At 37.7% G+C, this 13,857-nt stretch overlaps 1 protein-coding gene across 1 annotated transcript; it reads right to left on the reverse strand.

The window, feature by feature from the left end:
- Nucleotides 1-2,627: 2,627 nt before the first annotated feature.
- LOC148302445 (uncharacterized) lies at nt 2,628-5,822 on the reverse strand. The gene is given in 6 exon segments (XM_088271581.1): nt 2,628-2,934; nt 2,937-3,124; nt 3,126-3,185; nt 3,187-3,361; nt 3,364-3,474; nt 5,810-5,822. Coding segments are annotated over 6 exon segments (801 nt in total). The 3' UTR covers nt 2,628-2,680.
- Nucleotides 5,823-13,857: the final 8,035 nt, after the last annotated feature.

Raw genomic sequence — 13,857 nt, forward strand, 5'->3', positions numbered from 1 at the left:
TATAACTGGTATATGCGGACCAGACACCTGCAGCGGTAAGATATTCTTTACCAATTAATCCATCAGGACTTGATCCTAGGTAGGGTACATTACTTCTTACAAATATTCCGCAAAGCTGTACTTTTACATGATGAGCGGATTCATACAAATCTATCGCTCTATTTTCGTTTACTCTCCCATACTGAATAGCTTTTGTATGAATCTTATCTTTCAGAATGAGATGCTTAGCAATGTTGCGACACGAAGTGGTCTCTCTCATTTTATATATGGTTCCAAATATAGAGGCGGTTAACCTTTTTTCTCGTGCCATCATCCGAGTGAGATTTTCCAATTGACCCACGCATAGGTCTTCACTAGATACTTGGTTGATAAGGTCTCGGTTTGGTTTATATCTGGCTGTGCTGCGTTTGGCCCATATTCACAATCTGAAGCTGTACGATTAGATTTCTTTGCACGACTTATTTTACCCCTTTCTTCACTAAAAACTAAGCGACAGGCTTTGAGCTTTCCTAAGAATCTATTTGGTTGTCTTGCCAGGACTCTTTCCTGCGAGTCTTTTGCATGGCCTATATACATATGCGGGACCAATAGAATGCGAGAGTCCAGCGCCATAGCAACGTCGCTCGTATGAGGCGCCTTCAGAAAAATCTATCCTTTTACCACCGACAAACTTACAAAGAAGAGACATTCTCATTCAGTTGTATTGTCTTTTACTTCATCAGCTTTCAATATAATTGGGTACAAATGGTATTCAATTTCCTGAAAAATTTTACACCGTTCTAAATACGGGACATGAATTATTTCTTGGGCATTTTTCACTTACAATAGTCATCTCTGCACATACCATGATTACCAAAAACATGCTATGGGGCATTTTTCACTTACAATAGTCATCTCTGCACATACCATGATTACCAAAAACATTCTATGGGGCATTTTTCACTTACAATAGTCATCTCTGCACATACCATGATTATCAAAAACATGCTATGGGGCATTTTTCAGATCTTTGCGCAATTGTTGGATATTCCCTTTGGCATTTCTAATGGCACCGCGTACTGCAGCTGTTAGGCGGGGTATTCTTATGCGCAACGAGGTTCTTCCATGAACTTCAAACTTTTTATGTGCAGCAAGAGTAAATAATTTTGATGCAAAACACTTCACTAGACGATTAGCACATTCTATTTTTATAATTTTTGACCCGAATGGTGCTTTTCCAAAAACACGAGCATAAGTACTGGAATCCCCATTCCCAATCATAAATTTTACCCATACTCCATTACTTTTAAAAATATGGTTCATACCTTGTACTATAATATTTTTTTCCGTACCTGTTGATGGTCCGGTTTAAGATATTCGACAATTATGTTGTTTATTTTGTCCTTTACTCGACGTACAAATGTAACAAAATTTATTATTTACTCCCAAGTAAATCAGCTTTCCAGTTCTATATCCAATAAGAAGCCTAAAAATACACTACACTACACTTCACTCACTACACCAAAATTGTGTTTGGACTCGTCATTTCGGTCATTGTGATGTATTGTTGCATGCATTACATTCCCGGAACAGCGATTTTCTATTTGTTTGGGGAATCGAGGGAATGTCAGCCAAGAAATGTTGTGCGGTTAGTCTCAACGGATATTGACTTGGCTTTGACTCTGGATTGTGATTGTGATTTTTTGTAGTGTAATAGTACATTCTTATTTTAAATTAAATTACTTTGTTAGCTCAGAAGGTTGAACAATTTGCTCTTTGACTCTCAGGGTGTAACAGCATGGGTCTTCAATTGCATATCTGAGGAACTTAGTTGGGAATACTATCTCTCACCAAATGATAACACTTAAAACATTTTTACAAGGGGTTTATTCGAGGTTATGTAGACAAAATGTTAACAGGATCACAAAGATTTATAAATACTAATTAAAACTACATATTAATTCTAGAGACACTGTACCAGACTAGATTGATTAATGTTTGTATGGATTGTCTGAATTTCTATTAACTAGGATGAAACAATACTACCTAAGTTTTTGAGGTTCACGAAATGTCAACTGTCAAACGCTGTATAGCAACCTCTGGCGAGCGGAGCGGCAAACTCGATTCTCAAGATGGCGCCGTCAAGGGCGTGGCGCACTGGAAACGGTTGAAAACGATGATTTGAAGATATTACAGGGCACGAGACCAATATAGTTGGCGGGAATTAGAACACACAACGCCCGCGTGCACGTGTTTGAGATGCTATTTCAGGGCGGAACACGTGCCCAGGACACAATGCCTCTCACAACTTGGCTTGGCTGAGATTTGGATCCATCCTCCGATATCTTGGCGGAGGGGTACGTGATGTTTGTGTCCGACTAACTCTCGCGAGGACACAAGCCGGAATCTGGCTAAGTCTGGCTATGTTGGCTCCATTTCCACAGGTCAACTTCGGTTCGGATCACAGAATCGCACACTTGAACTAGGAACACTAGAGCTCAGATCAAATACATAAAAATAACTTCTTCAACAGATTATCGACGTAGTTTCATGATAAAAACCACAAACCAGCAAAAGCACGTGCGCTCGGTCGGACCGACCAAAAAAGAGTGGGGTGGGGGGGCTGAGTTATGTAGATCAGCGGAAGTGTAAACATGTAGAAACCCACGTAGGCCGAGTGAACCACGTGACTACTCGATGATTATTTAAATTTGACGCGTAATACCGTTATGAGTATTACAGAAGCTACACAGAAAAGTGCTCTTTTTGTGTTAGCAATATGCGGTTGAAGTTGCATCTGGATCGTATATTTTGGATTGGGTTCCATCCCATTGACAAAATATCGTTTTGTTGTAGGGCATATTATTTCCAGTACAAAATTGTCCGCTGCTGCATCCGAAGAGGCTCCAAAAATGGGAAACTTCTTGGAAAGCAGGAGGCCGCATTTCTTTATTCTATTTTCAAGTCTTTTTGCGAGACTTGTAAAACTTCTGGTTCAAGAAGCCGACCCCGCCGTATTGCCGCAGTTTCAATTATCCTGCCATCAAGAATGGTTTCAGTCAGCATCCCATCAATTGTGCTGCAATCTGTAGCCTCGTGCAGTCTAGATGCAGTTATCCTCCCAAATCTTAGGCTATGCCATAAAGCAGTCTGCTTGGAGGGTGGCATTGGCTGCCATCTTGCATGATTTTTCTGAGATATTGGAGGTAACTTATAAAATCTTCCCCAGACCAAATATTTCTCGTTTTAACAAATCAATGCACAAGATAATTTATAGAAATTTGTTCCATTTCAGTGGATGGGCTGTATTTGGTTAATTACATTTGGTTAGCTGCTAACCACTCCCAGTGCGATGGTTTTATTTATAAATTGTGCAAGGAAATTGTCATCTAACGCAGGGACAGCAAAATCGGGATGCTTTTCCCATTTCTTTGGCTGTAATGAATTTTTTTGAGGTTCCAATGGCATCCATCTTGGCTTTTCTCCAATAACAAACTGTTCAAGTCCTTGAAGGTCCTTCGGGCGTGTTACTGCTAACGGTACTGGAACACTTGTCATTGGGAAGACGGAAACGCGCAAATGAAGATAATCATTTATTTATTAAAAATTACATTACATTACATCATTTATTTATTTATTAAGTTGTAAGTGAAAATAACGAAATTACACTAATATATCGAAAATTACAAAACACAAGGGGCGAGAAGAACAAAGAGACACCAATATAAAAACAGCGAGCGCGGCGTATACACGTTTTGAATCTTTTTTAATCTGAGCACACAAATATTTGTCCGCCACCCCTTAAATACTATTTTAAAGGCGTTGCTTGGGGTGGGGACAGTATTTGTAACATTTTTAAACTTACTGAACTGCGTCTCTTTGTTCTTCTCGACTACCTTTATTAATACTATTTTAATACATCAATTATTCTAAAAAATACACAAATTTTGGCCGAAACAGGGCGGATGGTTTTATTTATAAACTCTGCAAGGATATTGTCATCTGACGCAGAGACAGCAAAATCAGGATGTGGGTCAATAGCAGTATACTGGTCTGCAGTATCCACACCTCCCATTATTTGGTGTAATTTATTATCATATTTGGTTTTATTATCGTTTATTCTTTGCCACCTCTCATTATTCTTCATACAGTTTTATAAACATTTGAATAATGATTGGTTTATACTGTTACTATTCTCCTATCCTTCCAAGCAAGAAGTGATTTGGTATTTTTGACACATGTTATCGTTTCACCTGACCTCAATTTAGCATTTTTTATTGGTAATGGGATATGCCTTCTAGCCGTCATTATCGTACCTGCTAAATGAGTTTTTAACTTCATCAATTATTCTCCTAATTGTGGGCTTGTTTATATAGCCTTCAGCTTCAGGAATGGAGATTAATAAATTGTTGTATAGGTGCAAAACAATTCTTGAAGTAAATGGGAGATCAGGTCTAATTTACCCATTGGTGGTTACAGCACCATAATACGGAATAGATGAATATACGTATATTGTAATATATATATATATATATTAACCATATCCGCTCCCTAGGTGGAGCATATGGAGTCCACAAACTGTCTCCAGGCTTTTCTGTCGGCTGCCAGCTCCCTTGCATCCTCCCAAGTCAGATCCGCGTCCCCCCGCGTCAGTTCTGACGAGAACTGCCGAGGAATTGTCAGCAGTGGTCGTCCTGGGCGGCGCGAACCTGATGCCTTGTAAAAGAGGCAAGCTTGATTAAGGCTCTCAGGAGGCATGCGGAGTACATGGCCAAGCCAACTGAATCGCCTTTTCTTGACGACAGTTGTGACCAAGATTTGCTGCGTCCTACGCCTTATCTCTTCATTCCTCACAAAGTCAAACCACCAATATATATATTGTAATAGGGTCAGTTAACCCTCCTCAAGGAACCTAACATACCTTGTTACTGCTAACGGTACTGGAACACTTGTGATGAGGAAGACGGAAATGCGCAAATGTAGACGCTTGTTTATTTATAAAGAAAATTACAAAGTTACAAGAACAAAGCGACAACAATATATCAAAAATTACCAAACACAAGGGCGAGAAGAACAAAGCGACGTCAATAGAAACAGCGAATGCGACGTATACACGTTTTAATATTAACTCTATGGGCCCCGGCATACAACTCATAAAACTTCCCCAGTGCCCGGCCCATTTTTGTGAAATTTCATGTTTTTCGAAGGGTTCCTTAAAAGTGTTATAATTATGAAAATAATGGGTTAAATCAATTGAAACTTCATATATTTATTTAGAACACTTTAATAGTTTGTTTTAGTGTGATACAATTGCCAACATTTACCTTTATGGAGAGCCACATTGCAATTTTTGCACATGTACCGGGTCTCACTCCTTTTTTTGTGCTTCGCACACACCTTGCAAGTTTGACAGGGTTTCTCTTTTTTATTTGTGGGAGGTATAGCCATCATTATGAGCTTAGACATATCCCCTGACAACCTGCTCGGTGGATCCTGCGAGTTCCGCACTCGGAGTGCACCCGGTGACTGCAAAATGTGGTCTCCAGAAGGGGAAAAATTGTTACTAAAAAATAAAGCATGCACATATTCTAATAAATAAACTCTAAAATTTTTCTTACTGCTAACATGTTTTTTTTAAATATAATAAAAGAATTAAATAGAGCACACATAACAAGATGGAAAAAGACTTTTTTCGACCACTTGATGGTCTTCCTGTGGATGTTATAGTACGACAAGAATTGGTCCGAGATGTCCACACCGCTCATATACTTATTGTATTCCAACACACTTTCAGGCTTGATGATATCACGGCCAAGATAATCTGTCTTACCCGTGTGTACCATCTTAGCAGAATGTATTGTGGAAACCATTCGTACATCCTTTTGTCGCACCAGGAATGAAGCAAGGTCTGGCCGTTGCGACAAAAAGCATTTTCCCCTTTTTTAAGGGCATTCGATGTGGCTTTGAATACGGCTGGCAATCCACGATTTTGCCGTATCGTACCACAAAGTCTAATGCCTTTTTGCAACAACGAATCTGTCAACTTTACATTGTTGTAATAATTATCAAGGTAACAATGATAGCCTTGATCATTATACGGGGAAAGCAAACTCGTCACCGTATTTTCTAAAGTGTAACTTTCCCCATGATACAGTGCAAAATTACAGATGTAACCGGATCCTGCTTCACACACAGTACGACTAAGGATACCATACCTATGGATTTTGCTAGGATTGTACACACGGAATGCCAATTGTCCTCTCCATGGTATCATCGCTTCGTCCAAAGAAATATTTTGCTTAGGTTTGTAAGCAGCCTGAAAGAGAGGAATAAAATGGTCTATGAGCGATTGTATTTTATATAACCTATTGGAATCTACGGGACGCAATTCATTGTTTGTAAAATGGAGCATTTGCAAGATTTGGAAAAACCTATTCCGGGACATAGTACGTCCAAAAATAGGCGTTTCTAACAGAGCGTTAGTAGACCAGTAGTCTCTGAGCCTATTTTTGCGTACATGTCCCATGAGAATAAATACTCCCATAAATGTTTCCATTTCATCCACAGTGACATCAGTCCATTGCAAATCCTCGCTATGTGTGCTCAGTTTATGTAAATTTTGCCTACAGTATATATTAGTTTGCTCTGTAATCAAGCTAAAAAAACTATTCCCAAGGAACAAATCCGCCGTTGACTTAACGGATTCAGGTTCGCTTGGGAACACTTTTACACCAGGATTTCCAGTGAAAGTTTCCAGAACTGGAACAGCATAACAGCGTCTCTTCAACGTCTTCATCATAATCAAAAGTGCGGTCTGAACGCGGTGAAACATTGAAAATATCGGACCACAAATCATCCACGTTTCCGATGTCACTAGACGCCGATGAATCGATATCTGAGTCCGAATCAAACATCAATTCATTGATATTTTCATTATCAAATGTACTAGCCATGTTTCTAGAATAAAAATAAAGAATATTGGAGGACATAACAAAAAATTAAAATAAATTGCCTGTCAAAACTGACACGTGGTGTTGTGACTCACAAAACTACGAGGATATTTAACAAAAACATTATATTAATCATTAATTATGTAAAATAATATGTAATATATAATATATTTACCTTTTCTGATCAAAATAACAGCAGTCCTGTGATAAAGTTCAGCCACAGGTCTGCTAAGAGGGGGCCTACCGGAAAATTGCGGTCTCGAATTACATTGGTTTAGTTTTTCAAAGGACAGACACGCCCGTTCTAGTTCCGAAACATAAGAAAACTTTGTGCAAACTAATATGGGGGCAAATATGGGGGACAATCCCTTTCTAAATACTTTTAGCAATTCAGGTTCAGAGAGGCCGTCCTCTGCAATTGTATTGTTTGATGCAATTACCCTCGCGAAGTAGTCAGCAGACAATTCATTTGTTCTTTGACGGGAAGACCAGATTTCCAATTTTTTTTAAGTCACATAGTCTTCCTCCTCAAAGCGTTGAAGGAGTTGCGACTTAATTGTCGACCAGTCCGACGTGCAACTACAATATGCTCTAAATAAAAACATTATATTAATCATTAATTATGTAAAATAATATGTAATATATAAAATATTTACCTTTTCTGATCAAAATAACAGCAGTCCTGTGATAAATATGCCTCGTAAACAATCTTTGAAATCTAACGTCAACCTCAAGCGAAACCGTAATGGCGAATGGCGGCCGCAAGCAGCCGTGAAAAAAAATATGATTTCAATCGATAAAAGAGGTCTCTATATTTATCGATATCACAAATCAATTGACATTTTTGGAATGGTTCGAGTATTTGCTATTCATAGAAGTACAAAAAAGTTATAAGTTAAGTCAGTAGATGTCAATAAAATGCACATTTTTGTTCGGTTTTACTGTCACGTCAAAACACGGCTCCAGGATACAACGTGTTAATCTCATCTGAGCACCAAAATATTGGTCCTCCACCCCTTATATACAAATTTAAAGGCGTTGCATGTGGTGGGGACAATATTTGTAACATTTAAAGCTTAATGAACTGCGTCTCTTTGTTCTTCTCCAATACATTTATGACTTACATAATCTTAATTTCATTAAAATGTCATTAATATCATTAAAAAATACACAATTTTTTATGACATGCAAAATTACATCATTTTCAATATTCTCAATGATAAGACAATGTCCATTCGTTGCCTAGGCCAAGTTGTGTTATCAATACATATTGAAATTGGGTGGAATATAAAATAATAAACCTTTGGATGAACCTATTTGAGAGAAACATACCCAATAACTCTCTAGATCCTAAGGGGTCATCTTGGGCTTACTTCATTTAATTTTAATGTAGGAATTCATCACCCAAAATGAAAGAGGTTATTTTCAACAAACATTTATTTAAAATTAACACGTAAAATAAGACAATAGAAGTAAATCCCTCGAGGTTAAGTCAGTACCCTGAAAAATGTGAGATGATGGCACCTCTATCTCGAGTTTCCAGATCACCTAAAGATCTGTTATCCATTTGTAATAGCCCCGTGGAAAAATATGCCCATTCTGGGCATGCCCGAACATTATCTTTCAAACTTTATATTCTTAATTGTGACCATAGTGGTGACTTCACTAAAGATGCATTGACCGAGGCGGGTCTAGAAGAATCTTTAATGACTGGGAGTATTTGTCTAAAATCCTTGTTATTTTACATCCAAACGGGACAGAATTCTGTTGAATATCTTAAGTTTATCTACAACATCGATGGCACGCCAATGTGCCATTAGAGTTTTGTGACAAATAATTATAGACACTTCTTTAATACGTGCAGCCACTACGCTTTGTAATAAGACACTTTTCTTTATTTTATTTTTTTTATTTCTAGCTCAACGGTTTTAACACTTACTCCTTGTATTCCCAGGGGGTTAAACCGCGGTTCATTAATTGCATACCATGATAAATATACTTAAAGGTGACTACATTCTCATCAAATGAAACACTTAAATTATTTACAAAATGTTTATTTGACGTTAACAGGTTAGCAAAATGTTAACATGATGACGAAGAATTATAAATAATTATTAAATCTACAGACAACATACCAGACGTCACTAACTAAATGTTTGTATCGATTGTCTAAAATTTTAATTAAACTATATGGAACGATGGTACCTAGATATTTGTAGGTTATGATGACGTCGTATGGGCAGGGCGTTGGGCAACTGTAGATCCGTTGGATGATGACGTCAGGTGAATAGGGCGTTGACTACTGGAATCCGTTGGATGATGACGTCATACGGACAGGGCGTTGGCTACTGGAATCCGTTGGATGATGACGTCATACAGGTACCGAAGCGGATAGAGACGATGACTTCGAGGCTGGACAATTGTATATCTGAAGACATGACGGCATAGGAGGTTAGGGAAGTTGACGTGAATATAAAATATGATGCCAGTGCCCACGTGTTCGAGAGATCGATATCTGGTGTAGATTTATGTGATGTTCATGTCCGATTAACACTCGTGAGGACACTATTTTGAACCTGGCTATAGTTAGGTTATGGCTAACTCCATTTTTTATAGGTTAACTTTGGTTCAGCTCACAGAAAATCGTACATTTGAAGAACTATGAATCCTCAAGCACAGATTCATATATATAAGTAACTTCATTTTATGATAAAACGAGAAATTCTCGTAAAATAGAATATAGCGTGCACACGCTACGAGTGACTTATTTGGAATGGCGTCGTCCGGGCGGGATTGTACTCAATGTACTTGAGCGGAAATGAAAAAATGTTCCAAAAGTCACGTAAACAGTGTGAATCACGTGAGTCGCTGATGATAAATTCAAATTTAAACGAGTAATATTCTTTAGACTATTACACACTAAAGATGCATTGACCGAGGCGGGTCTAGAAGAATCTTTAATGACTGGGAGTATTTGTCTAAAATCCTTATTATTTTACATCCAAACGGGACAGAATTCTGTTAATATCTTTAAGCCATCTAAAGTTTTTTTTTTCAACTCGTGCTTATTTTGTGAATGGTAACACTTAGCTCATGTCTGATTTGACAGATAATTAGTTTTATCCTTCCGCTGAGCGAATATGGTTGTGTATACGCTTGAACAACGCTGGGAAATATTGCGACATTACTTTGAAAATCATGGTAATGTTGCAGAATGTGTGCGAAAATTGCGTACGGTTTTTGGAAGAAGAGAAGCACCGTCAGCTCCGTATGTTCGTTATCTTGTGAAAAAAGTGAAAGAAACTGGCATCCTCATCGATAAACCAAAGCGTGAAAAGCCAAAAACAGTGCGTACACCCGAGAATATCGATGTTGTGGCAGAAAGTGTGCGTGAAGCGCCATCAACATCAATTCACCGTCGTTCTCAACAATTGAACATTTCGGAGACATCATTGAGACGAATTTTGCATAAAGACCTTGGTATGACGCCATACAAAGTCCAATTGGTTCAGGAGTTGAAGCCAACTGACCATCCAATGCGTTTTCGCTTCGCTGAGTGGGCCTGCGATCGACTTACAGAAGATGCCGATTTTGCCAAAAAAATCATCTTTTCGGATGAAGCTCATTTTGATCTTGGCGGGTATGTAAACAAGCAAAATTGTCGTATTTGGGGCACAGAAAACCCGCACGCATACATTGAAAAGCCGGTACACCCAAAACGAGTCACTGTTTGGTGCGGATTTTGGTCCAGAGGCATAATTGGGCCATTTTTCTTTGAAAATGAGCAAGGAGTGGCCGTTACAGTCAATGGCGATCGTTATCGGGCCATGTTGAACGGATTTTTGTTCACAAAAATTGAAGAGGAGGATATTGGCAACATTTGGTTTCAACAGGACGGCGCTACGTGCCACACAGCCGAAGCTACACTCGATGTTTTGCGCCCTGTTTTTGAAGATCGCATTATCAGCCGCAGAGCTGATGTCGTTTGGCCACCTCGGAGCTGCGATTTGACACCGTTGGACTATTAAAGGGTCCGCCAAATAACTTTTTTTTTTTGAAAATGCTATAAAAAAAAAACTACTGAATATTTTCTCAAATTTCTTTTTTTATTTATAAGTACAATCCTTCCGGTTAATAATGGAAAATAATTTCATTCAAATGGCTGCCTCGGCTGGCCATGCAGTAGCCTACACGATCGGTCCAATTTTTAAGCACATTATCGATTGTGTGCAGCTGTATTTCACCAATGGCTTCACGAATATTGTCCTTTAAAGCGTCAATTGTCTCTGGCTTGTCGGCGTAACATTTATCTTTGAGGGCACCCCACAAATATTTAATTATAGACACTTCTTTAATACGTGCAGCCACTACGCTTCTACAGCAAGTTGCGATTGGAATTTAGTGCCAAAGAATTATAGACGCTTCTTTAATACGTGCAGCCACTACGCTTCTACAGCAAGTTGCGATTGGAATTTCGTGCCAAATAATTATAGACGCTTCTTTAATACGTGCAGCCACTACGCTTGTACAGCAAGTTGCGATTGGAATTTCGTGCCAAATAATTATAGACGCTTCTTTAATACGTGCAGCCACTACGCTTCTACAGCAAGTTGCGATTGGAATTTCGTGCCAAATAATTATAGACGCTTCTTTAATACGTGCAGCCACAACGCTTCTACAGCAAGTTGCGATTGGAATTTGGTGCCAAATAATTATAGACGCTTTTTTAATACGTGCAGCCACTACGCTTGTACAGCAAGTTGCGATTGGAATTTCGTGCCAAATAATTATAGACGCTTCTTTAATACGTGCAGCCACTACGCTTGTACAGCAAGTTGCGATTGGAATTTCGTGCCAAATAATTATAGACGCTTCTTTAATACGTGCAGCCACTACGCTTGTACAGCAAGTTGCGATGTGGAAGTTATTTCTAGAGGTATTTTAAAAGCCGAATGTACTATACGTCTGTGTTTTAAGAGCGTTGCAGCTATTCCTGCAGATACTCATTATTTTCTTAACTTCTTTCTCTAGGATGTCTATCAAAAGATTGTATAAAAAAGTTTTTCCTGCAGGAAAAACGGTGGTGTACCACCGGGATGAGGAATAAGAACTCGCCCAATGCACTTCACGCTGCGGCCAATACATCATCCGTGGCAGCATGTTGTGAAATTCTAAAGTTTCCAATTCATCATTTGGAAAATTCAATTTATGTCTGTCGTATAGTTTGTTGCTGAGCAATTGAAAAAAATGATATTTCAGAATATCTGTCATTAATTTCGGAAGATATGTTATCAATAATTTGGATGAAAATTCTTTTTTATTCCGTACAAGCACAAGAAACATTTCGCCTTATGCGAGAGGCAGAATTGTTTTGCGATGCAACGACATATATTTGATCAAATTGCGATTGAAAATCATTACTCAACCAGTTATGAAATTCTTATCTTATTGCTGAAGCAACCCACTTCGACTTGCGATTTTTGTATGATACTATACAGACTATCGGTTTTTTTCAAATATTCATGAAATACTTGAAATAAAATTTCATTAATTAATTTTAAAGAATTATAAAAAAAATCCGCCGACAAATTTGTATCATCACCTTTCCATTGCTGAGGATTGTCAGCCATTTCAGTAAATAAGTCAATTAGATAAAAAAAAAATATTTTTGGGAATGTATCCAAAATGAAACAAAATTATTAGATCGAATCCCACTTTTATTTTAATATATACGTTATATAATGTGACGTGTTTCGTCTTATCAAGACATTTTTTGACAAGACAAGATTATTTTTTGTTCAAACGTAATATTTACAGTGCGCGATGAGTACGCCCGAGTTGCAGAAATGTGTAGGACAGCCCGCGTGACGCGCTTGTCAGTGTTGCCAGCCGGGTGATTGTCGTCGGTAGTCGGTATCTGCACGAGTCACCGCACTATGATAATATCTAGCGTTTTGCCTGTAATTACTGAAACACAAGTAGATGTTTTTATATCCCATTCTATTTGATTTTTCATTACTTCCGATACGCTGCAAATAATATCGTTTTGTATTTTATTAGATAGGTAACTAGGACCCTGATCATAAATATGATCATATAAAATTAAAATGATCATAAATATATTAAATAATAACGAGCTCTAGGAAATTGTCTCTATTCAATGATGTTTCGGATGCATAGTGACCCCTAAATGGAAGCTCTTGTTGATGGCACACAACATCGATTAAACGCTAAAAAACACTTCGATTATGGTCTACTTTTAAATTGTGTCCAATTACCTCCTCAGATAATTACCGAGGTATGTATGTTTCCATTCTTTGTTTACCAAAAATATGGAAACTTATAACAGCGTTCAAATGCTTCTGTGTATTTTTATGTCTTTTTGTGGCATTTAAAATTGTTTTAATCATCGTAAACGGATGAATTCCACACATTTTTGCCATTGAATAAAAAATGGCAATACAATCAAAATTATATAATTAAATGAGAGCAGCCGGAAATCCAACGAGTTTTGTCTACTGACTGATTAAACTTCCTTTTACGTAATTTAACATTTTCAAATCAGGAGTAGGTCTTTGAGATGTAATCTTTTTTTTTTAAATTAAATTCGATGCGGTAATAAATTACTGCCGAGAATGTATGTGAACAATATATACGCATACACAATAAAATACAATACAAGAAGGGCAAGGAAAATAAAGTTGACATAAGTGGACAAGTTAACGAGAACCTTTCCATTATGAAGTAATTCCTTTAAACACTTTAGATCATTCGAACAAAAATGTGACAAAATAATAGGAAAACTTATGCTAATCTTAAGAACCTTTTTATTATGAATTAATTCCTTTAAACACTTTAAATCATTCGAAACAAATGTGACAAAATAATAGGAAAACTTTTGCTTATCTTAAGAACCTTTCCATTATGA

This window comes from Brachycentrus maculatus, unplaced genomic scaffold, assembly GCF_059751285.1.
Source record: "Brachycentrus maculatus isolate JH-2025_06_01 unplaced genomic scaffold, ASM5975128v1 h1tg000452l, whole genome shotgun sequence".
NCBI classification, from domain to species: Eukaryota; Metazoa; Arthropoda; class Insecta; order Trichoptera; family Brachycentridae; genus Brachycentrus; species Brachycentrus maculatus.